The sequence below is a fragment of the Condylura cristata genome, unplaced genomic scaffold, assembly GCF_000260355.1.
Source record: "Condylura cristata isolate star-nosed mole 26May11 unplaced genomic scaffold, ConCri1.0 scaffold00010, whole genome shotgun sequence".
NCBI classification, from domain to species: Eukaryota; Metazoa; Chordata; class Mammalia; order Eulipotyphla; family Talpidae; genus Condylura; species Condylura cristata.
This window is the reverse complement of record NW_004567111.1, coordinates 21,900,645-21,923,213: the sequence shown is the minus strand read 5'-3', so window position 1 is coordinate 21,923,213 and position 22,569 is coordinate 21,900,645. Positions and strand designations below refer to the sequence as shown.

The 22,569-nt window shown below is 37.9% G+C and overlaps 1 protein-coding gene across 1 annotated transcript; it reads right to left on the bottom strand.

Annotated features, from left to right (window-relative positions):
• Positions 1 to 7,311: 7,311 nt before the first annotated feature.
• On the bottom strand, positions 7,312 to 22,177 carry MZT1 (mitotic spindle organizing protein 1). Its single transcript, XM_004680103.2, has 3 exons — positions 22,012 to 22,177; positions 14,218 to 14,363; positions 7,312 to 9,798 (listed from the first exon to the last, which is right to left on the bottom strand). The coding sequence occupies exons 1-3, from the start codon at positions 22,079 to 22,081 to the stop codon at positions 9,775 to 9,777; spliced, it is 240 nt and encodes a 79-aa protein (XP_004680160.1). The 5' UTR covers positions 22,082 to 22,177; the 3' UTR covers positions 7,312 to 9,774.
• Between the last annotated feature and the right edge of the window lie 392 nt (positions 22,178 to 22,569).

Sequence of the window (22,569 nt, the reverse complement as noted above, 5' to 3'; positions counted from 1 at the left end):
GAGGTCTGCCACGCCATGTGGTCACCTCCGGGGCGGGTGGGGATGGAACTCATGCAGAAGTGGCCTCAGCTTCCTAGTGCAGTGCTTTAACCTGCTGGGCCACCAGGGAGGGCTGGCTTCTGCATTTTTTAGGCCTTACTGCTATTTCAGATATTGAACACATCCATTTACTTGGACACACTTGCTGCATATATGTTTTTAAATAGTTTTAACTGGAGTTTGCTGGCAACCAGTCATCATAGATGAGTGATTTGGGGATGTAGTCATAAATTTCATGTAAGAATCCAACCCAGCTTTCTAGTTGGAATTATCAGCCCACAGAATATCTTTTTTCAGTTATCTACCAAGTATTACATGCTGTTGAAAATACCAAGATGGGGAAGAGCCTGCTGCCACCCTCATACAATGAAAGTCCTGTTGGGTGGCCCTTCTCAAAATTTCCACGATGATCGAAATTTTCTCTATCACTGGACTTCCTCCTTGTACCAACATATCTGTTTTTATAAGCTTGTTGAAGGTAAGTAATCTCTCTTATTCTTCTACTTGGCAACATACCACCTGCACTCAATAAATATTTACTCAATGAGAGAATGAGACACAAGTACAAAGAGTAAAAAAGAAATATTAAATATTATATCCATCTACAAGGATCGTATATTCCAGTCAGGTAAATAATTACCTGATGATAATCTGGCCATAACATTCTATGCTTAGCAGATATCTACTATATCTTAATAAATTACAGTTAAAGAAACAAAAGCCAATGTCTATGTCCAGGAAATATGCTACGCATTTATCTAAAAGTGTAAGTGTCTGTCCTCTAGGAGAGCACAATCAAGTGTGAGGTAATAAAAATGTCACAAATATATTAGTCAGCCAGCTGGGTTTTCTGACAAGAGTATTAGAGTGGATGGAAAATGTTTCCATGAGGAAGATCTTTTTAAAAAACTGAGAAAAGCCTAAGATTTTACCCTATTTGCAAGTTGAAATGTCAGTCTGACACATTTTCATGGCTGCTGACAGGAAACAGAAGACTCTTAGGTTGGAGACAATGGCAGCAGGGATTTAAGTTCACTTTGGTGCTCCTGTCTACCTGGTATTTTAGGGGTGATAAAGAGCAGCCAAGGGAAGTTTGTGAGTTTGCCTCATAGCTCAGGAAACCCCAGTCCTCTGTTTTTGCTATTCAAGAACCTGCCCAAACTTGGTCTTGAAGGGAATTATTATCCTTATAATCCTGGTAACTGAATCTGTCTTCTTCCAGAGGACTGTGACTTACAAGATTTATTGCAATATAAGCACTTTAGAAAGGACAGCCCAGAAGTCATCATTATCTTTTCTCAGAAGCTGGACAGAAACACTGGAGACCTATGGAGTACCTTCTTCCAATAGTCTCAGTTAGGCTCTTGAAAACTGGGTGCGATTTCGTCCAGCAATAGGAAAAGAACAAATATTCAAGGAGAAAGAATTCCATAATTATTTCATGACAGGACAGACCTCTCTAGGTATTGGGTTCTATTTAGCTGTAAAGTTAGAATACTAATGCCTACCTCAAAAAGGTGTGAATATTGAGATAATATATGTGTGGCATCCAGCCTGGTGTCTGACATATAGCAAGTGCCAAGCTGTTAGCTCTTTCCCTAGACTATATAGGAGGTGACTCTGTTGACTGTCCTGACAGTAAGGAAGGGTGAAGAAGAAGCATGTCACCAGTCACTGCAAATTTTTAAATGAGCATCTACTATGAGTGGCACCAGGCTAGACACCACAATTGAAGTTTATAATCTACTAAATGGGGAAAATATGGGAAAGTAAAATTACCTTGCTTCCAACAAATAAACACAAAAAAGCACACTTCCAAAGTTTCACAGTAACTTCAGCTGACTAGAAAGTCAGGTAATTATTGGGACATACTTAAAATACTTTAAGTCAAGTAAGCTGAAACTTAAAATAGAAACAGAAATACATCAAAGCTCAATGACAGCATGTACCTGTCAATGGTATCTTGTTCAGGATCATATGAAAAAGAATACTAATAACTGTAGCAAGCCAGTCAGCTAAATACTATCACGTCATTTATTTGATAAATATTATTTTTCTGTATTGTGATTGGTGCTGGAATTCAAAGATCACAAGCAGGCATTCCCTAAAGGATTAAGACTCTCAGGGAAATGAGCTTGATCTTTTTTCACAAGCTGTTATCAACATTCATCTACATATGGAGAGAGCTGTGAGGTTCTAGGGATACTGAGAATAACTATTAGATTTAAGGATGACTAGGTCCTTGATTTACTGGATAATCCTAAACTTGGCCTTGAAGAAGAAAATTGTTAAATTTTTTTTTTCTGTGAGAAGGGTTAGCAATTATTTATTGTATTATAGTTGTGTTTATGTGTAAAATATTTAATAGTAGTAAATTTTCAAAAGACAGCTGACTTATGAAAACTATGCCCACTTTTGGGGTGGGGTGGGGCCTGAGCATTTAACACCACGTTAAGTCTGATTGATGCATTAGAATAGTCTATGAAAATGCATCTCCAGTTGGTTTTTCTGGAACAATATGGTACTAGTACTTTTTTTCCTACCTTGTTTCTAGAGCAGTGTAGACAATTTCAATTCCAAATGTTTGTCTAAGACCTGTGTACAGGGGTTGACTCTTAGAAATGGCACATGCTATTTTGACAGTTTAGTGATGTGTCTAAACAGGAGGAGTTAATTGCATTTGACATAAAAACTAAGGACAAAGGTATGCAAGCCAAACCAAAGCACTCCATCCTTCATTTCTGTTTGTTACTCACAGATCATGAGACAACTTGTAACCCCTATTGAGCTGGCCTAATATTGGATGATTTAGGAAGAACATGGTGGATCCAGGTCAAATGATTGAAATGACCTTAAAAAGTTCACCCTGCTATGCTTTCCCCTTGCCCAGTGCTACCCAGCTGTCTACATTCAAGTTAAGTCCTCTTCTAGGACTTGGCTTTCCCCAGAGGAGGAAGACACATTATTAGGAACACCTTAGTATAAATTCCTTTGTTCTGACCTGAGGTTGTAAAACAAGAAAGCCTGGCACAAAAAAGCGTGAAAGTGAGAGAAGACAAGACTGAAGAAATCCCAGCTGAGAAAGCATCTTGTCTCTTCCACACGTTGTTTTCCCTTAGGACTGCCTTGTTAAACAGATTTACTGCTAAATCCCAACATTGTTTCTTAAACCTTTCAGAAATAATGAAAATGACAGTGTAGGATCATAATAATCCATCACAACTCCTTCCCTATCTAGTCCTACTAGTGGCTGCTACCTTGAAAGGTCAGGTCCACACCAGTTTTTCCTAAGCCTCCCAGGTCCCCAAGGTCTTTGTGCAGAAGCATTTCAATGTAAGAACACTTCAACACTGAGAGTGCCATTTTTGTGAAATCAAAGCACTTTTATCTTTGTTCCACACAAAATGCTTTGCTGTTTCTCTCTGAACTTGACCCTGATTGGTAAGTCTTTTCCACTTCTACAAGGTAATGACAGGTGAGAGCAGGAATGGTGTTCACCAGGGCTGGAATTAATACAGTTCTCCCTGGCTCCCTTCCCTCCCCCACAATTTTTTCAGTGGCCTTCCAAGGAAGCTTTCATTTAGCCAGCTGTTTACTTCTATTTTACATGATGGTTCTCAGTGTTCAGCAGGCACAAAGCTCCCTGATATTCCCACTGGGATTTTCAGATGCAACTGAGAACAGTGAGTTCTTTTTATGTTGAAAATAAGAGATTTAAAAATGATTCATGATCCTTACTTCTTCTAGAATTCTTATCCCCATGGGCCTTTCACTAATTAGCTATGCAAGTCTTTACACCAAAACTTAGCTACATATTAATCTTTTAGTTTTACTGGTAGGATGTCTTGATGTTCCTTCTATACACAATAAACACTTATATTTATACATTGTCTGTGTCCAAAAAAAAAAAAAGTATGCAAAATTAAGTTTAGGTCTTAGTTTAACATTTGTTTTGATTCTATTGATAAGTGCATTTTGAATTTGTCTATTCGAAATCATTGTGCCATCTCTGAAATTAGTTGCCATGTGACTCCAATTAATACAAAATACAAAGTGAACATTTATGAAGCTCCTACTATGTGCTAGGCAGTGTTAGGCATTTTACATGTTATTGCCACTAAATCTTCACAATATTGGTTACTTACCTTCATCCTACAGGTAAGAAACCTATCTTACCTTAAAGACTGAGTTTTCTACTACAATATGTGGATATTATAATGTATTATATGGATAGTGTTTTTTCAAAAATATCGGATGAATACCAAAGAGGGTTCATTTAGTAAACATACTTACGATGCAATAAAAGCCATGTGCATTTCACTTTTTCATAATCTTTTAACCTTTCTGGTCATTCAATTCTGTTGTATATCTACCACTTGATCATCTTCTATGAAATAAGAAGTAGGTCTCAGAGTCAGCTTCTAAAGACATGACTAAACTGTTTCCTTTTTGTTGTAATTATAGTTACTTTCTACCTATGGGGATTACACTGATTGTCCATTTTAAGAGTCATAAAGTGTTACAATGAAAACAACTGTACTAAGAATTTTAAGAAGTAAACCTATTTAAATAAAAAAAAAACTTATAAATAAGCCAGTGGGGTACACAAAACACACATTGCAAAAATCACAGATGCCCAAATAACTCTAGGTGTTAGGGGTAATAAAATAAACTCACATGATACCGCTGAACAGGCTTAAGGAGATGTAATTAAGTGTCCATTAAAGTTTCCATTAAATTGCTGAGATATTATCATTTACTTTTGAAGACATATGAAGATGCTATAAGCAAGTCCATTTCTGCTGTAATTTTCCATGTTCCTCCTGGTAAGGCATTAGGTACCTTCTAGTCAGCTTATAAAGATGAGCATTAAGAAAACCAGAGCAATCACATAGCTCTGGAAGCCAATTGTGTAGTTTCAATTTTCCTCTGTGTTGGTGAAACTGAAATGGGTGATATTTTGTATTAGTTTGACAAACAGGGTATTCAGAGTAAATGATAAGTATATATATTTACAAAATTTACATTAGTTTATCTAGATATTTCAATATAGAACAGTCAGCAAATTCAAGTATAAGCTGTGGCTGTTACAATAAAAAGTCCATTTACTGGAAGGAAAGTAAGCAAACACTAGAAATTTTAACAAGACAGTTTTCCAACATCACCTCTTGGAAATACAGTTATCAGAACAACCTCATTAAGGCCTTTTAGTGTACATCTGGCAACATATTATTTTCAGTAGAAGGGACAATGTAAACTGCTTCCATCAAATACACCTGCATTTCCATTCAGCCCGAGGGCCCATAAGACACCCATTTACCCATTTACTCTAAAAATGTGTTTATTATAGACTTCCTGAAATCTATTTGGGACAAACAGATGTACCCCCATTTTTAACAGAATTTAATATACTTCAACCTCATATATATGAACACTGAACTTAATAAACAAGAGACCTTGGGAACCAGAATTGGGGTCCTCAGTTACAGCTTTTTATAAAATCAATGTTTTACCCTGTTACTTACCTTAATTAAAAGGTACCCACTAAATAACACCATAATGGTGGTTGAGTGTTGTGAGAACACAAGAAAGGGAAAAATGACTGAAGCTGTAGCATCCAAAATGAACTTCTGGTCACACATGCATATTATAACTTAAAATGTGGCTAGTCCCAGAAAGAAAAAGAAAAATACTGGATGGCATAAAGGACCAGGAGGAAAAAAAAATAATGAACTATATACCAGAGACATTTTATGAGGGTGGAGTGGGGAATGGGATCAAAAATGGAGGCGGGGGAGGGGAGGAAAGGTGGCGGGGCAGTTGGACAGGGAAGTGCACTGGATTATGGTGATTGCACATAGGTGAACTGGTGATAGGAAGCCCTCAGGGACTACAACTGAGATGGAAAAAGGCACAAAATGATGTAAGAATAAACTGTTATAATAATAATAATAATAAAATGTGGCTAGTCCTTTCACCAAACAAAAATTAGATGAGGAGGGCTCAAAGATCTAAATGTAACAGCTGAAATTCTTACAGTAGAAAAGCTTGTGTGGCAATTATTTCCTGGACATGACAGCAAAAGCACTGGTGACAAGAGGTAATTGTAACCTCATCAAAATTTAAAACTTTGAGCACCGAAAAAACACTTAAAAAAAGTTTATTTTTACATCATTTTTGGCCTTTTTCCATCTCAGTTGTAATCCCCATGGGCTTCCCACCACCAAATCATCCAGGTGCCATCACCATAATCCAGTGTACTTCACCCCCACCACCATTTTTTATCCCATTCCCCACTCCACCCCTGTAAAAAGTCTCTGGTATATAGTTGTTAATCACCAAAGAACAATTTTAAGAGTGAAAAAGAGGGCCTTCCTGGTGGCCAAGAGTTAAGTCTCGCTATATCAAACAATCACCAGCCATTGCAGCATAAATGCAATCCCCAGTCAGGAAGCTGACCCATGTGGTTGCAGCAGACCTCTCCTTTTTCACCTGTTGCTCTCCTCAGCAGTGTATTTCAGTCAAGTCACCTGTTTTGTTCTGCTCCCCTCTCTGTTTTCTCCTTCCCCCACACCTCTGGCCTGTACCCCAGTTCTTGTATTCAAAAATAAAATACATCTTTAAAAAAAGAAGTGAAAAAGAGACCCACAAATTGGAAGAAAATATCTGCAAGTCATGTATCTGATAAGGGATTAATATTCCAGAATAAATAACAATGCAACAATAAAACAAAACTTGGTCAAAGGCCTTTAACAGACATTTGTCCAAAAATTTACAAACAGCCAGTAAGTACATGAAAAAGATGCTCCACATCACTAAGTAAATGCAAATGGAAACTACAATTAGATGACACATTACACCTAATTAGACAGCAAATAAACCAACAAAAAGAGAAATAAGCATTGACAAGGATAGGAATAAAGTAGATCCCTAGTGCATGGGTGAAATTTAATATGGTACAGCAACTATGGAAGCAACTATGGAAAAGAACATGGTAGTTCCTCAAAAAATTCAATATATAATTACCATGATCCACTAATATCACTTTGCCATATATACTGGAAAGAAATGAAGCAAATACTTGAACAGTATTTGTACACCAATGTTTGTAGAAGCATTATTCACAATAGCCAAAAAGTAGCAACTCAAACAAAAACTAGAAAATCAAACATCCAGATATGAATGCCTAAAAGTATATAAATGATAAATATATAATGTACATAATTAACAGTACATTATATAAATGTATATAAACCATTTATATATGTACACAAACAATATGTATGTGCACATGCACATACATACATGGGAATATTACTCAGCTTTAAAAAGGAGATTCTGATATAAGGCACTATACCAAAATTTGAGGTCATCATACCAAGTGAAATGAGACACAAAAAGAAAAACATTGTTTGATTCCTCTTAGACAAAGTACTTAGAGTAGTGAAATTTATAAAACAAGGGGGAAAATGTTCACCCTTTCTTTGAGATGGGGAAAATTTAAGAATAAAGTTATTGGTAATAGACAGAGTTTCTGTTTTGATGGTCAAAACATTCTGGATAGTAGTCATGGTTGAATATACAACTTAAAATGATAATGGTAAATGTTTTATTATGTATTCCTTATCACAATAAAAATGTGACAAGTATGAAGAATTTTAATTTATGTACTTAAAAACTGGTAATTCAGCCACTGGAAACTTTTAGGTTTGGAACATGCAGGTATCTTTCATGTCTCACTATGGTAAAGAAGCTTATTTGAAGTATAGAAAAAAATCTCAGGCCTATTTGAAAAGCCAGCTTTGTTTTCAAGCCTGGGGCAATGTTAAGGTGCCCTTCTCCTTTTATTACTAGGGAAAAGTAATCCACTTTACATGGTAAATTACTAAGTCTTTAAGCAGTCTTCAATCTAAGTAACAAGCATCTAAATCTACAGAATTACTGATACACAAGTTGAATTCACAGAAGCATATACTATCAAATATTTTTATTTTTGTCATTGACAATAAACACAACACTGTGATTGTATCATTACTTTGCTTGGTTTCCTTAACTATTACTTCATATGCATTAAAAATATATGTTTACATTTAAAAAGTAACACATTAAAGAAGTCCTCTGTAAACATAACTCCTTCTCAAATATATTTCCTGCTTTGTTTCATACATAAGTAACTAAATCTATAAATAAAACTATTAATTCTAAGTCATAAATAAAACTATTAATTCTAATGGCCAAAAAGTATATACAAATTTGGGAGCTTGACAAAGTGTTCTCTTATGATTTACAACTGACAACATGCAGTGTTTATTTCCAAATAAATGTCTATTCAAGCTGTTATTAGCCCCCAACTAGTTTTGTCAATAGACTTTCCAGTGCACTTGGTAAAGATACCATGCATTTAAAAAGTCTGTATCATCTAAAGAACAGATTTTTTTAAAAAAACAACAGTACAGAAGGTTGCCATTTAAATATTACTAAGAATTCTTAAAACCACTTCAGCTTGTTTGAAGAACAAACAGTCCTGCTAAAGAGTAAAGCTTGTGGTATAGTTCAAATGGAAGCTAACAAAGTCTGATATTTAAGAAACATTAAAATTGAAGTTGTAGTAGGCTTGATAAAAATAATGCATTGAGATTCTATTACAGAACAGAATCAATGTTAACCTAAATTTTCTAAAATTTACTTTGAACCATCATTCTCATTAGTTAAAACTTCCAGGGTGAAAAAAAAAAATGACATGCAAAAATAACCCTAGAAAGGCATGTTTTAATCCCTGATAAAGAACTTTTGATTAGTTTCTAATGACTAGACAGCTCTTTTTGTTCAGAAAATATCTTCTGTTGAAAGACCTCTCCTATTTAGTGATGTATTAATCACTCAAGATTTATTAGGTAAGTGCTCAAATGATTTTGCTGTAATAAATGGAAAGAATTTTTCATGTAGGAAATGTTTCATTACACATTGTTTTTTAGACCATAATTTACAGAGTATAAACTGAGAATGAAACATTCTCAATATTCCTATTAATCTAAATGATTTAAATGATACATTTCCAAGCTTAGCACTGTCATTATTAAATAAAAGTTTAAGTCTCTAAAAGTTTTACTTTAAACTGGTTGATTGGTTCTTATCTGTTAACTCTCAAACTTTATGTTTAAAATACTAAATATTCTTTGTTATGGAGCAGATTACAACAAATGTTTTCATTAAAATAAAAGATTCTGATACACATAATGAATCTAAATCAAAATTTATAGTGGCTGAAATTCTGACAACTTCTAGCCTAATACAACATAAATCCAGTTACTTTGCACAAGCAATTCAAAATTAACGTTTATAATGGAAATGTCAACAAGTTACAACTACTACATTACTGCTGATGGGCTCCACTCTACTTCAACCAGGCACAGCAGATGTGCAGACTGGACAGAGACTGCTTAGAAAATTAAAGCTATCAGAGCTATAGATAGGAAATACATAAATGTGAACACAGTAATGGCAAGCCATTCAAAATATTTTTTAAAAAAGCAAGATGTAACATAAAAATATCTGATAGTTCTCTGTAAGCCACTTTCCACTGATTTATAAAGCTATGGTTTTATAATTTTCTTAAAAAAGAAAATGTGTCTACACTGCTGCATGCTGTAATTTCATTGTACATTCTTGAAAACAATGCAATCTTCAAATCCTTTTGCAGAGCTTGACATATCTCATCAGGATTTCTCCAGAAAGTCAGCTTGTCATATTTTCAGCAGCCTAGAATAAGAGAGTAAGATTCATTATAATAAAACTATAGAAAAAGAGATGCCATGATGATAAATTTGTCGATATTGCACTGATATTAACAAACATCTTTGCCCCTCATTCATCAAACCACTTTTATCATGAGAATGCAGTGATTTTCACTTTCTGCAGTGCATCAGAGCTACCTTCTACACTTACTGTTTTGCTAAAAGCAGAAAATCACTGTATCATGTTAAATAGTCAATGTAAAATAACACTGCAACTTGAAAATTAACCCACAGCAGGTCTTATTCTTCAATAGTGTCTGTTTCACAATGTTTCCTTTTTTGTGGAAAGGAGTAGATAATTAAAAAAAACCTTTCTATATGCTTTTCAGGTAAAGAAAAAAGGACTAAAGAAGAATGAACAAATACTAATACTGCTTACCCTGTAACAACAAGCATTTTACTTTCCTTGATTTCTTTCCTTGAAATACCTAGATACCGTATCACTCATTAATACACAATTTGATGCATTTCTAAAAGGATTTTTTAAAAAATGACTTCTTGGGTCTCACTGGTGGTGCAAGGGATTAGTCTCAGCACTGTGAAGCTATTTGTAGCCACTACAGTACCAGGCCAGGCTAGTCTGATCCCTGGCGTGGGAGCTGACCAAGAGCCACACCAGACCCCTCTTCACTCGCCAGCTGCTCCCCTCAGCAGTGTATTTTAATCAGTCTGCCTGTTACTGCTTTCCAGTCTGTCTCTGGTGAATCCTCTCAACCCGGCACCACGAACCTCTAGCCTACATCCCAATTCTTATCTTAAAAAAAAAATCTTAAAAAAACTAATTTCTCAGATAAGAAAATTATTTTAAATACATTACATTTTAGAAATGCATGGCGAACATCTATTTATATTTCAATTGCCTAATCAAATTTGCTTTTATGTTTAGTCTATGCAGAGGTCTTTTATGAAAATCCCTTGAGGTATTAGGAAAACTTCAGATAACTCAATTTTCAACAGGGCTTAAACCATTTTCTATAGCCAACAGCATCTACCTTGTTTTACTATGTAGTTGATTCAGAGAACGATCCTAAACTAGCCTCTCCCTTTGGATTTACTATCGAAGGGAATTAAAACCTACCTTGAAAAAATGTCTACTTTGCTCTGAAAAGTTTCTTTCTTCCTACCATCCTATTTTCTTAAAGTAGCTTTTGCAATACCTTGTTAGTACTTTTTCCTAAGCCTAGTCTCAGTATCATCTACTTTAAATACTTGAAATAATATAAGCGATTTTAGTTGTCTTTAAAATTACTTTTAACTCAAATGCAATTTAACTTGTCTTTGCCCCATTCCATTTTCACATTAATTTTAGAGGTTCTCTTCCAAGATACAATGAAATAAGTATTTTCACTTAAATGAAGTAAGCTACCAACCTTGTGTAGCATTCATACTACATGAATAAGGGATACAGAATTAAAGAGGTCCCCTGAAAGGCAAAAACTAAAAGAGTTTATCAAACAAATGAGACATGAAAGTACTACCTATAGGGGCTATTATAAAGCAGCAACAACAACAAAACAAAGATTATCAGACACCTAAACATATACAATGTGGAAGAGAGAAAAACGTGACCAATCAGTACATGTTTGAAATCAAACTGTCAAAAACAAGCCACAAAAATGGTCCGATGTATACTAACTTCAGCAGAGCCTTGAAACAAACCCATAGAAGAAATACGATGGAAATGGAATCTAAATAAAACAAAAATGATGTCAAAAAAATTAACTAAGAGTAACAAAATGGCAACAAGCACTTATGTGTCAATATGATGTGTCCCCAGGCTCTCCTGGGCTCTCCCTGGTGGAGTAATGGGTTAAAGAACCACATTGTGAAGCTCTCCAAAGCCAGGGCAGCATGAGTTCTATTCAGCATGAGTTCTATTTCCGCCCAGGGAGCTGACCGACACAGCATGGCAGACCTCTCCTGGCCCACCCACTGCTCTCATTAGCCGTGTGTTTCAGTGTATCTGCCTGTTCTGCTCCCCCACTCTGTCTCTGGTGAATTCTTTTACCCACCACATCTCTGGCCTACACCCTAATTCTGTAAGCATAAATAAATTAAAAAAAAAAAAAAAAAAAGACCCCAACAAGTAATGGAGAGGTTGCAGAAAAAGAAGACTCCTACTACATTCTTGATAGGACTATAAACTGGTGCAGCCATTTTGGAAAGCAATTTGGATCTACCTTAAAAAATTGAAAATGTAATTATTATAAGACCCAGCAATCCTGCTCTTGGACATCTATCAAAGAACATGAAATCATCATATTAAACATATGGTATTTGGTATATTCTACAGTGATTATCATAGCATTAATTAATTATAATAGCTAGGATATGGAAACAGCCTAAATACCCACTGACAGAGTTCTGGATCAAGAATATGTAATATATTCACACTGATTATTACTGTGTCATAAGAAAATGCTGCCATTGCAGCAGTGGAAGGAATTGACGTGAATTGTGTATAGTAAAGCAACTCAGAATAAGAAACACTGGCATTTACACAGTGGAAAATTGAACCAAGCTAATCACTTGCTTTTAAACTAGAAGACAATAATAAATGAGGTTTCTCAGGTTAAGAGGTAAGAAGGAAGGCGGAAGGGGTAAAGTGATAGAAGGGATGGCAATTAGGGGTAAAATAAACTATAACTAAGACAGATAACCCAGAAAAGTCATTAAGAACTTGAAAAGATACCTCAGAACGGAAAACATCAAAACAAACAAGTAAAAACTCATTCAACCCCATTTAGCACTCAGAGATATGCCAAAAAGCTACATAAAAAAAACCCAGATATACACATCAGAATGATTAAAATTAAAGACTTGCAATAACAAGCAAGAGAATTGGCAAAGGTGTGGAATAAGGGATATTCTGATGTTACTGGTGGGGAATTTTAATTTGGAATAAGGTGGTCCTCTGGGTTCATGGTGGACTAATCTAACTGCCCACTCTCAGAGAGCTCTTGTCTACTTTCAGAGTCATTCTTCCATTTCCTTGAAGGACAGTGTGTTCACAGGCAGCTCTAATAGCCAGTTCCCTACCTGCAAAGTCTTGGAGTCTGACAACCTTCCCTTCCTTTCACACTGATCCTGTCTCTTAAAGCTCCTGCTAGCTATGTCCTGTATGGAATCTGAGTCACGCCTTAAAGGCTGACACTTTTGGTATGTTTCCAAACCAAGTGTTGGTTCTGTTTGCCAGTTCCTTCTTCAATTCTCATTTCTCTTACAACTTCATTAGAAGTAGCAAGGAAAAATCAAGCTACACTTTCCACATTTTGCTTAGAAATTTCCTCAGCTAAATATCCAAATTCATTACTTACAAGTTCTATCTTCCTCCCAAGAGTAGAATATAACTCAACCAAATGCTGCCACTTTATAGCAAGAATAGCCTTTCCACCAACATCCAATATTTGTTTCTCACCACAATCTTTGTATTTTTAGCAATAATTTGTTCATAATGAGACATAAAAGTACATACATATATTTTCTCGAAACTTTCTCTGTAACTCTTCTCTCTTCTTTCTGAGCTCACCAGAATCTTCTTTAATGTCAATAGGTCTACCAAAAATCTCCTCAAAGGCATTCTATAGTTTTTCTACCAAGCACTTTTAAATTTCCCAATCTTAACTCACCACCCAATTCCTAAGTCACTTCTACATTTTTAGGTATTTCTTAAAAAGCAGCTCCCTACTACCCAGTAGTAAATGCTGTCTCAGTTTTCTAAGATTTCCATAGCAAAACAACACACACTGGGTCATTTAAAACAACAGAAATTGATTCTCTCAGTTCTGGAAGTGAGAACGCCAGAACCAGGGTGGCAGCCGGGCCAGGGCGACACTGAAGACGGTGGCACAGGCTCTTTCCTTGCCCCTTCCACTCTTCTGGTAGATGCTGACAGCTCTTGGCCTTTTTGGCTAGTAGCTGCTATCGCTCCTAATTCTGCCTCCTCTCTATAAACTGGGTCTTCAGGTGGTGCTCTCTTTATCTGTGTCCAAATTTCCCATCTTGTAAGCAATTTCCCGTCTCATAAGCACATCATTAGAATGTTACAATCTCATCTTAATTTGATGACTGCAGCAGATACACTATTGCCACATAAGGCCATTATCACATGTATCAGATAGGAGCTTTTTGGGGGGCAGATAACAATTTTACCGATAACAAAGAAAATTCTACACAGTTGGGAGCTTCTTGCTATGACAATAGCAATTTTTGTGATCTGAATATATGCCACTAAGCTCCTGGTCTTCAGTCTGCAGGATTTCTCCTGATGGTGACAGAAACTGGTATAATCTTGTTCAACTAGGTCTTTCGTGTATCTAATCATTAATCATTTTCTAAACAAATGCATGTTTAGTTAAAATGAACTAACACACAATTCTCTAACCTTTAGTGCTTCAGTGGCCTTTCGAAGTTCTTTAATAACTGATGATAAAGCTTCTGGATTAATTCCTTGTTCACAAAGTCGTACACAAATAGACAGAGTTTCCATATCTAAGCCAGTATTCAATATTCTTGAAATCTCAAGCAGAACTGAAAAGATAGAGAAAACTTTAAAAAAAAAAAAACAAAAAACCTTACATACACTTTTGTTTTTATTTCATACAATACAGCACAGCATCAAACAACTAGCAGTGTATTGCTAGATTTGGAAATTGTCTTCTAATACTGTTTTTCCTATATTCAGCTCTAGGAACTTAAAGATAGCCTCCCCCCTCCATATCTCAGTTTACATTCTACTACTCATTTACTATGTATCTAAAATGTATGCATCATTATCAGGATTATTGTATTTCTTCACTTTCAATTATTTATTTATTTATTTTTATATTTAAAGAATAAGTTTATTAGAAAGGGACAGGAGAGGGAGAGCATGCCAAGTCATGGCATGGTGAGGGTCACGGACAGGCAGGAAGCTGCTGACCTGCAGAGGGAGAGAGGGTGGAAAGAAACACCTGCATAGGCACAGGTGGGCAGAGAAGCAGCTGCCCATTTTTAGTTATTTTACAAAGTAAAGCATTACATTTTATAGAACCATCAGACATTATTTAGCCATCATCCTATTTTGAGTTGTGTGGGTCTCATGCTTCCCCTATTAAAATAATATTAGGATGAGCAATATTATAACTAATTTAACTTCATTAGACAAAATTCCTAGGAGTAAAACTGCTCAGTGAGTAATATGCATACTTAAGGCTTTAAAAATATTTACAATTTGGGCCCTCCCTGGTGGCACAGAGGGTTAAAGCACAGCACTAAGAAGCTAAAGCCACTTCTGCATGAGTTCAATTCCCGCCTGCCTTGGAGGTGACCACATGGTGTGGCAGACCTCTCCTGACCCGCCCGCTGCTCCCCTCAGCAGTGTACTTCGTGGATCTGCCTGTTCTGCTCCCCACTCTGTCTCTGGTGAAGCCTCTTGCGGCCCCTCCACCTCTGGCCTGTACCCCAGTTCTGTATGAACAAATAAAATATTTTTTTAAAAAAATGTTTACAATTTGGGTTCTCCCTGGTGGCACAGGGAGTTAAAGCACAGCACTAAGAAGCTAAAGCCACTTCAGTGAGAGTTTGCCGACCCCTACAGGTGACCCACATGGATGGCAGACCTTTCCTGACCCTCCCGCTGCTCCCCTCAGCAGTGCACTTCATCAATCGGCCTATTCTGCTCCCCACAGTTTCTGGTGAATCCTCTCACCGCTCCTGCAGACTCTGGCCTGTACCTCAGTTCTGTATGCATAAATAAATCAATCTTAAAAAAAAAAAAGTACATGCTTAAAAAAAAAGTTTACAATTTGAGGGACCTCCCAGGTGGCCTAGAGATTAAGTCTGTGCTAGCCCCTCTGAGTTCAATCCCTGGCCAGGAAGTGGACCCACATGGCACAGCAGACCTCTCCAGATCCAACCTGTTGCTCCCCTCGGCAGTGTATTTCAGCAGACCCGCATGTTTTGCTCCTCGCTTTGTTAGGTGAATCCTCTCACCCCCTGTACCTCTGGCCTACACCATAGTTCTTCCACACAAAAATAAATTTAAAAAAAGAAAGAAAAGTTTACAATTTGAAAGTAAATGTCTGCTGAATCTAGTAAAACTGAAAACTTTCATTTTTTTACTTCATTTTCATAGTACTTCGTTTTATTATACTATTGTATTTGACATGCAAAGCACTGACAGAGAACCAAAGGATAAACAGATTCAACCAAGCTTTGTTTTATGGTGGTCATTTTACTGAATGTGTTTTAAAACTTTGTAGGTCAATGGTCAACATGTTACACACTGTTTCCGCTATCATTTTTCTCCTATCATTATGCTTACAAAATCAGTTCCTATATAAAAGTTACCTATGTAATTCTTCAGTATTCTCTTTCAGCACTCAGAAGTTATCTCACTCTCCCCATAAATATTTAAACATTTGAATCCCTGCAGCTTGGGTGGAAGACAGGACTTAACTTTTCTTCCCAGAAAGTTTGAAGTAGTCAACTTGTTAAAGGGGTCCTTCCTACTTTTTCATATCAATCATTTTCAACTCTAGAAGTTCAAATTGTTTCTTTACGTAAATATCTTCCATGCTTCCACTTAACTTTCTAGACACATGAACAGTTTAAATGTCCTCATTTGCTAATTCTAACATCTGTGTCAATTTTGCATGTTTTGATGGTATTTTTCTCCTCACCATGAGTCATATTTTCCTGCTTTGCATACCTAATTTTTAAAATGCCAGACATTATAAACTTTCTTGTTGGGTATTGGATATTTTTATATTTCTATACATATTCCCAAGCTTTGTTATAAGATGCAGTTATTTGGAAACTCTATTGTCCTTTTGGGTCTTCACTGAGGTAAAAACCTTCCTGAGTGCTCTGCCCATTGTCTTATGAACTATTAAGTTTTCCATTCTAGCAGGCTGATATAGGTACATTATCAGTCTTATGGAAACTGTTGCCACAATCCTTTTGGATGATTCTTTCTCCAGCTTCTTGGGTATTTGCTTACACAGATGCTCATCAAAGCTCTGCTGAATGCTGAGGGGGTACCATTCTTCAGCTCTCCAAAATTCTCTCTTTGCAGCTGTTTCCTCTCAGGTACTCTGTCTTGCAAACTCTTCCGGCCTTGGTCTCCCTAGACTCTAAGCTCTTTCTACTTAACTCAGTTGTCTACAGGGTTCTGCATGGCCTCCCACCATACACCACTGTAGTGTGACCCAAAAACTCTAAAGGGACTTAAGCTGAGGAAACTACTGTGCTCGTGTTTATTCGTTTCTTGTCTGTCAGGGATCAGTGTCCTTTGCTGCCTGATGCTTACTGCCTTGAAAACTGTTCTACATGTTTTAGTGGAGTCCTGTTGGTTGTTTTAGGTAGCAACAGTGCTCGCTACTCCATCTTGTTTAGAAGCTGACAGCCCTTCCCATTTTCATTGTTTCAGTTCTTATATTCTAACATATCAATACTTTTCTAGTTGTACAGACTTTTACTTTTGCATTTTCTTAAAAAAATCCTATTTTAGGGCCCTCCTTGGTGGCGCAGCGGCTTAAAGCACAGCACAAAGAAGCTTAAGCCACTTCCGAATGAGTTGGATCCCACCAGCCCCGGAGGTGACCACATGGGGTGGCAAACCGCTTCTGCCCGCCCGCTGCTCCCCTCAGCAGTGTACTTCATCGATCTGCTTGTTCTGCTCCCCACTCTGTCTCTGGTGAATCCTCTCACTCTCCGTATCTCTGACCTGTACCCCAGTTCTGTACGAATAAAAAAAAAAAATCCTATTTTAAGAGTCCTACATTTTCCTCATACTCATTTATCACAACTACTAATCTTGTGGTTGTTATTTCTGCCTTTATCTATTAGAGTATGTTATAGTCCTATTTCAGTTATTTTTGAGACCTCTGTTTGCAAATATAAGCAAGCAGCAAAGCAAGCAAAAAAGTGTCTGCTTTCTAGAGCCAAACAACCTAGGTTCAAATTTGAATGCTATTACTTAGTAAAAGCAAGATGAAATGCCAGTAACTTTATCACTCTGTAAAATGGAGATAATAACAGAAACATTATTTTTTTTCCAGGAACATTATGAAGATAAAGGGCATGCTAAGAATTGTGCTTAAAAAAGTTAGCCTTTACTACTACTTTCACTTTTCTTTTTCATTTTTTATGTTAGTTTTTTATGTTTTGCATTTCTCTTGGGTGCTTTATGTTTTCAATTGAAAGTGCATCTTCCAGACTCGGATTGGTGATGCATCCTTGGATATGCAACTACCTCAGATTAGCCTCAGCCCTGTAGCTCATGCCTTGTGCAAATATTCTGGCTCCAGACCCACAAGACAAATGCATGGTGAGTCTCAATCCTTGGTAACGGCAGATGGCACAGTTCTGGCCTCCAGCTTCTTTCAGGCAGGGCAGCATGCTCTGTCAGGTTTCATTCCCAACCGCCTGCTGAGGTGCCCATCTGCTCCTTTCTTTGGGGAAAACCTTGCTCTTTCCTTTTACTGTTTTTGAACATGGCTGTGTTGATTATAGTATTTTAATATGACTTCCAGTCATTTTTATATACATGGAGTTAGAGAGTGATCCAAATTCATTCTTTTATATGCTTGGAACAGAAAGTTGCAGCAAGTGCTAATTTTTATCAATTTTCAGAGTGAAGCATCAATTTCTTTAATTTTTAGGGCTTCTTTTCATACAGGGATTATGCTTCACTTACATTCTAGGTGATAACCTAGGACATTATTTAACTTCACTGTGCAGCCAGCTACTTTAAAGAGTTATAGGCAAGCTTCTAACAGTTTTACCGTTGATTTACAGGTAAAAATTTCTTCTACAAGTAAATTTCATGTCCTTTCATGTTTTTTCCTCTCTTCTCTTGAATCTCATGATGCCTCTTCAGGTTCATTCCAGCACTAATATTTCTTTCTTTAAGCTTTTCTTAAAAACTCACATTAATCTTTACTTCCAAGCTTCATAAAAATGTAACCAGTAAGTATTTTTGTTTTGCCTACAATGTCAGTTGCACCTATAAGTATTTTGTGCCTACTTTGGTACTGCTGTACGTATACTTGTAAACAAGACAGAAAGAATCCCATTCCTCATGAACATTACGGTTTAGAAGAAATAGATATCAAAATAAGAGATTAGAATAATAACTGATTTCAGTTATTAAATGAAGGATAAATAGCATACTTCCAAAGTAAGAAAGGCATCTTACTTAGCTTTCTAGGAAACAGTGCCTAGGAAAGACTGTCTTAAGTAGTAACTTAAAACTTTTAGGGGTGAATAGAAATCAACCTGACTGAAGTAGAAGCAAGCGTAAGGGGCAAAGACTGAGAGCCAAGAAAGTGGCTTGTACAAGGTCCTATGCCAGGGAGAACTTGGTAATTCATGGATCTGAAGCGCTCAGGCAATATAATTAATCAAATCTGTGATAAAGGAGCTTAGTGAAGAGTAAGTAAGGTATGTGAAGAAAGCAAGACGGACTTCCAGGTTTCTTTCTCACATGAGCAACAAGATTAATGCTGGCAGCATGGACTGTATGTTCTGCTGACACTGCCTTCCACACTGTGGAACTCTTATGTCCTTTTTCTAGCTCACTGATTATAAAGTAGCACTACACTGAAGTCTCTAGTAAAGAAAAAGCTCATTATTATCATAATAGTCAAAAGCATAATTACTGGCGTAAAATTATAAAAGACTCATAAAGAAAATTTTTGGCTACGATAAAAATTAAAGTATAAAACTATCAGTAAAGAGAACCTAAAATTTCAAAATGTTGAAAAGCAAGGAGGCAACTTAGTATTCTAGCTACCTGAGAAACCTGACTATTTTTAAAAGGAAATGTATAAAGAGAATGCTGAGGATCTAAGAATGAGAGTAGAGGATCTTATGCAACATCTTACATTAAGTCAGACGAGATCAGTTGGGTTCCTTTCTGAGTGAGCTGCAGAGATAAATGACCAAGTCTACCTGCCTTGTCTGAAGTGTCTTTATGAAAATCCTTTCATTTTACAATAAAAATAGGATCACTTTTAGCTGAGTTCTAACTCTTTAAATTAATGACCTTCATTAAAAGATTAAATCACCATTAACAGATTAATATTGATGGGAGGGAGGGATAGAATGAGGGGAAATATATTGCATCTTAAAGGAAGGTAGTCAGACCCAAAAAGACTTGGGTTTTCATGGATAGATTTAAATATAGTGAAATGCCCCATTAACAGAATTTCAAACAGTGATGGTATTTGAGGAGGACAAACAATCCCTTACGCAAGCTAAAGCTTTATTTCTAGGAGGGAAGTGGGATTATAAAGTAACTGCAGTTAGGGTTGTTTAATTTATAGTTCAGCATATGGCCAATTATTTACAATGTGTCACCAGGCTTACCTTGGTTCCTCAACCTTTTATAGACAGCATGGAAATTTTTATTTATCATTAACTTTGCAATAACTTAACTTCACATTTGCAATAACTTTAACTTCACGCTTTAGACTACAATTATAGCATGATAGGAAGGATCTTCTGTATGATTTAAAGGTTTAGCGAACATGAATATGTAACCGCCACATTTAATAAATATGTACCTACTATCAACCTGGGACCTTTGTATTTTCTGGTTTGCAGGCAAACCTGAGTACAGAGGAGCGATGTTGTCTAATTCCCTCCTGCAACCTTTATGAAAGTCTCTCAACTTTCTGCACGTTTTCAGGTTTTTACACTCTATAAATTTCATTTTACAGAAAGATCTATCATTAAAAATCTCCATCATGTTAACTAATTATAAACTACCTGCTCTCATTTGTACACCAGCGATAAAACAAATGTTTTCGATTTAATGGGGTCGTGTGCCGTTTTCAGCAAAAATGACCAAAAGCTAACATAAATAGAAAATGGACTGGAAATGCAAAAAATGCACTGGCTTCCCAAGCAAAGACACAAAAAATGTTACAGACATAAATTTGTAATTACACTTTCAAAATTAACACACACTAATATAGAGAAGGATGGGGTAATGGGTTAAACACCAGGAACAAAATTCTGCTTTTCAAAAAAGCAGCAAAACAGACAACTGCAAACTGAAAAGTTGAGAAGCAAAGGGCTGTTTAATTTACAGTTCATGCAAAACTCTGCAAAAACAAAACATGCAAAAACTCTGAAAAGCAAACAGGAGTCAATGTATTAAATGTTAGAAGCTTTATCAAAACCTCTAGAAGGCGGGGCTACATGGAGAAGAGAGGGTAGGTGGAGCTAAAGACTAAATGTATGGTTGGGGGTAGGATGGGGACAAAGAAACGTTTCTAAGTGGGCTGACATCTGACAAAACACAAAAATAACTACCTTTCACTGAAGGTTTTGATGTCTTCTTTAAATATTCACAATATTCCCAAGACTTAATAATCTCATTTTACAAGGGAGAAGGGGTGGGGGGTGAAGGGAGGGCCTCCAAAATGTTTAAATAGCTTGTCTAAGCTCACCATCAGGGGTAGAAAGTGTCAGAGGCGGCATTAGAGGACAGAAAGGCTAATTCCAATACTGATTACCTCTTCTGAGTGCAGGTAAAACGTTCCCTGAGCCTCCGGGATCCTGAAAAGAGGAAAATACACCCATCGCCCCAGGATACGAGCGTCACCTGCTCCGGTACGAAAAATTCGAGCAATTCTAACCAAGGGGCGATCTGTTCATTCTCCGGCCTTTAAAACACGCGTGTTTAAGTGCAAGGGACAAAGAACACAGCGGTGACACTGGCACTGTCTGTAGATCTAGAGTCGGGGGGGCTGCAGTTTCTAGGGTTTCCGAAGCAACCCCGCTCGGGATCGAAAAGGGGGCGCTCAGCATAGAGCCAGGGCGCCGGGTCCAGCGAGCACCGCGAAGGAAAGGGCTGGCGCGGCGGCCCGTGGAGGGGGCGCGACACGCGAGGAAACGTGGGTGCAGCGGCGGGGGCGCGACTAGGGCCGGGCGCGGGTGGGACAGAGCGCTCCGACTGACGTGGAGGCCGGAACGTCGTGCGCGCGACAAACTACGCAGAAGCGATGACACAACTCTCAAAAGATGCGACCACCAACCCTGTGGTCCCGGCGGGTCCTTGGGGAAGAGCCTCAACGATGCTGTTCAGGGCAAAAAGGGGCCTGAAGTCCTCCCGGGCTCACCCCCGCCTCGAAGCCTTGACTCTGGAGAACCGAGGCGAGGTAGACGGGCGAACGCGGGCACTCACCGTCCATGGTCTCCCTCACCGCGTTCAGGTTCGCCGCCGCCGCTGCACCGGCGCCGCCACTACTCGCCATGGTGGTGGCCGAGGGAGGCGGAAGAAGGGCCTGACCCGGAACTGGAGCCCCTCCACTCTCCTGGGCAAGGCCCCCCTTCCCCCCCGCCGCCTCCGCGCGTCCCCCAGCTCACGCCGGGAAGGCTCCGCCCCTCGCGCTCGTCGCCAGCGTGAGGCTGCGTTGGTTTGAATTTAGAGCCACGTTCCACTGCGCGGAAAGTACAGCGAGGAGTTGCCATTCGAATTTACTACGCGGCCTCGATGCGATTGGCTGGTTCGCGGACAGCAGTGCGACGCGATTGGCCAGTCTGCTACAGGCCCCGTGCCCTGGTTGGCCCAAAACAGCGCGGAAGCGGGGAGTTAAAGAGTCTGTGCCTGTCTTGGGAGCTGGCCTGTCCTTGCGGGAGTACCCTGGAGTCACTGTTGGGGGCTTCCTTTTTGTATTCATCACTAGGTATGTTCTTTGTACTTCCTGGCCTTTCTTCTTGTCTCGAATCGGAGAGCTCACTT

What these genes read in the sequence shown, in the direction of transcription:
- MZT1 (XM_004680103.2), bottom strand. Translation starts at nt 22,081, where the DNA reads ATGGCGAGTAGTGGCGGCGCCGGTGCAGCGGCGGCGGCGAACCTGAAC. An exon ending in GGTGAGGGAGACCATGGACG is followed by an intron (nt 14,364 to 22,011) that starts GTGAGTGCCCGC and finishes CTATCTTTTCAG; the next exon opens with TTCTGCTTGAGATTTCAAGA. An exon ending in AGGCCACTGAAGCACTAAAG is followed by an intron (nt 9,799 to 14,217) that starts GTTAGAGAATTG and finishes CTCTTATTCTAG; the next exon opens with GCTGCTGAAAATATGACAAG.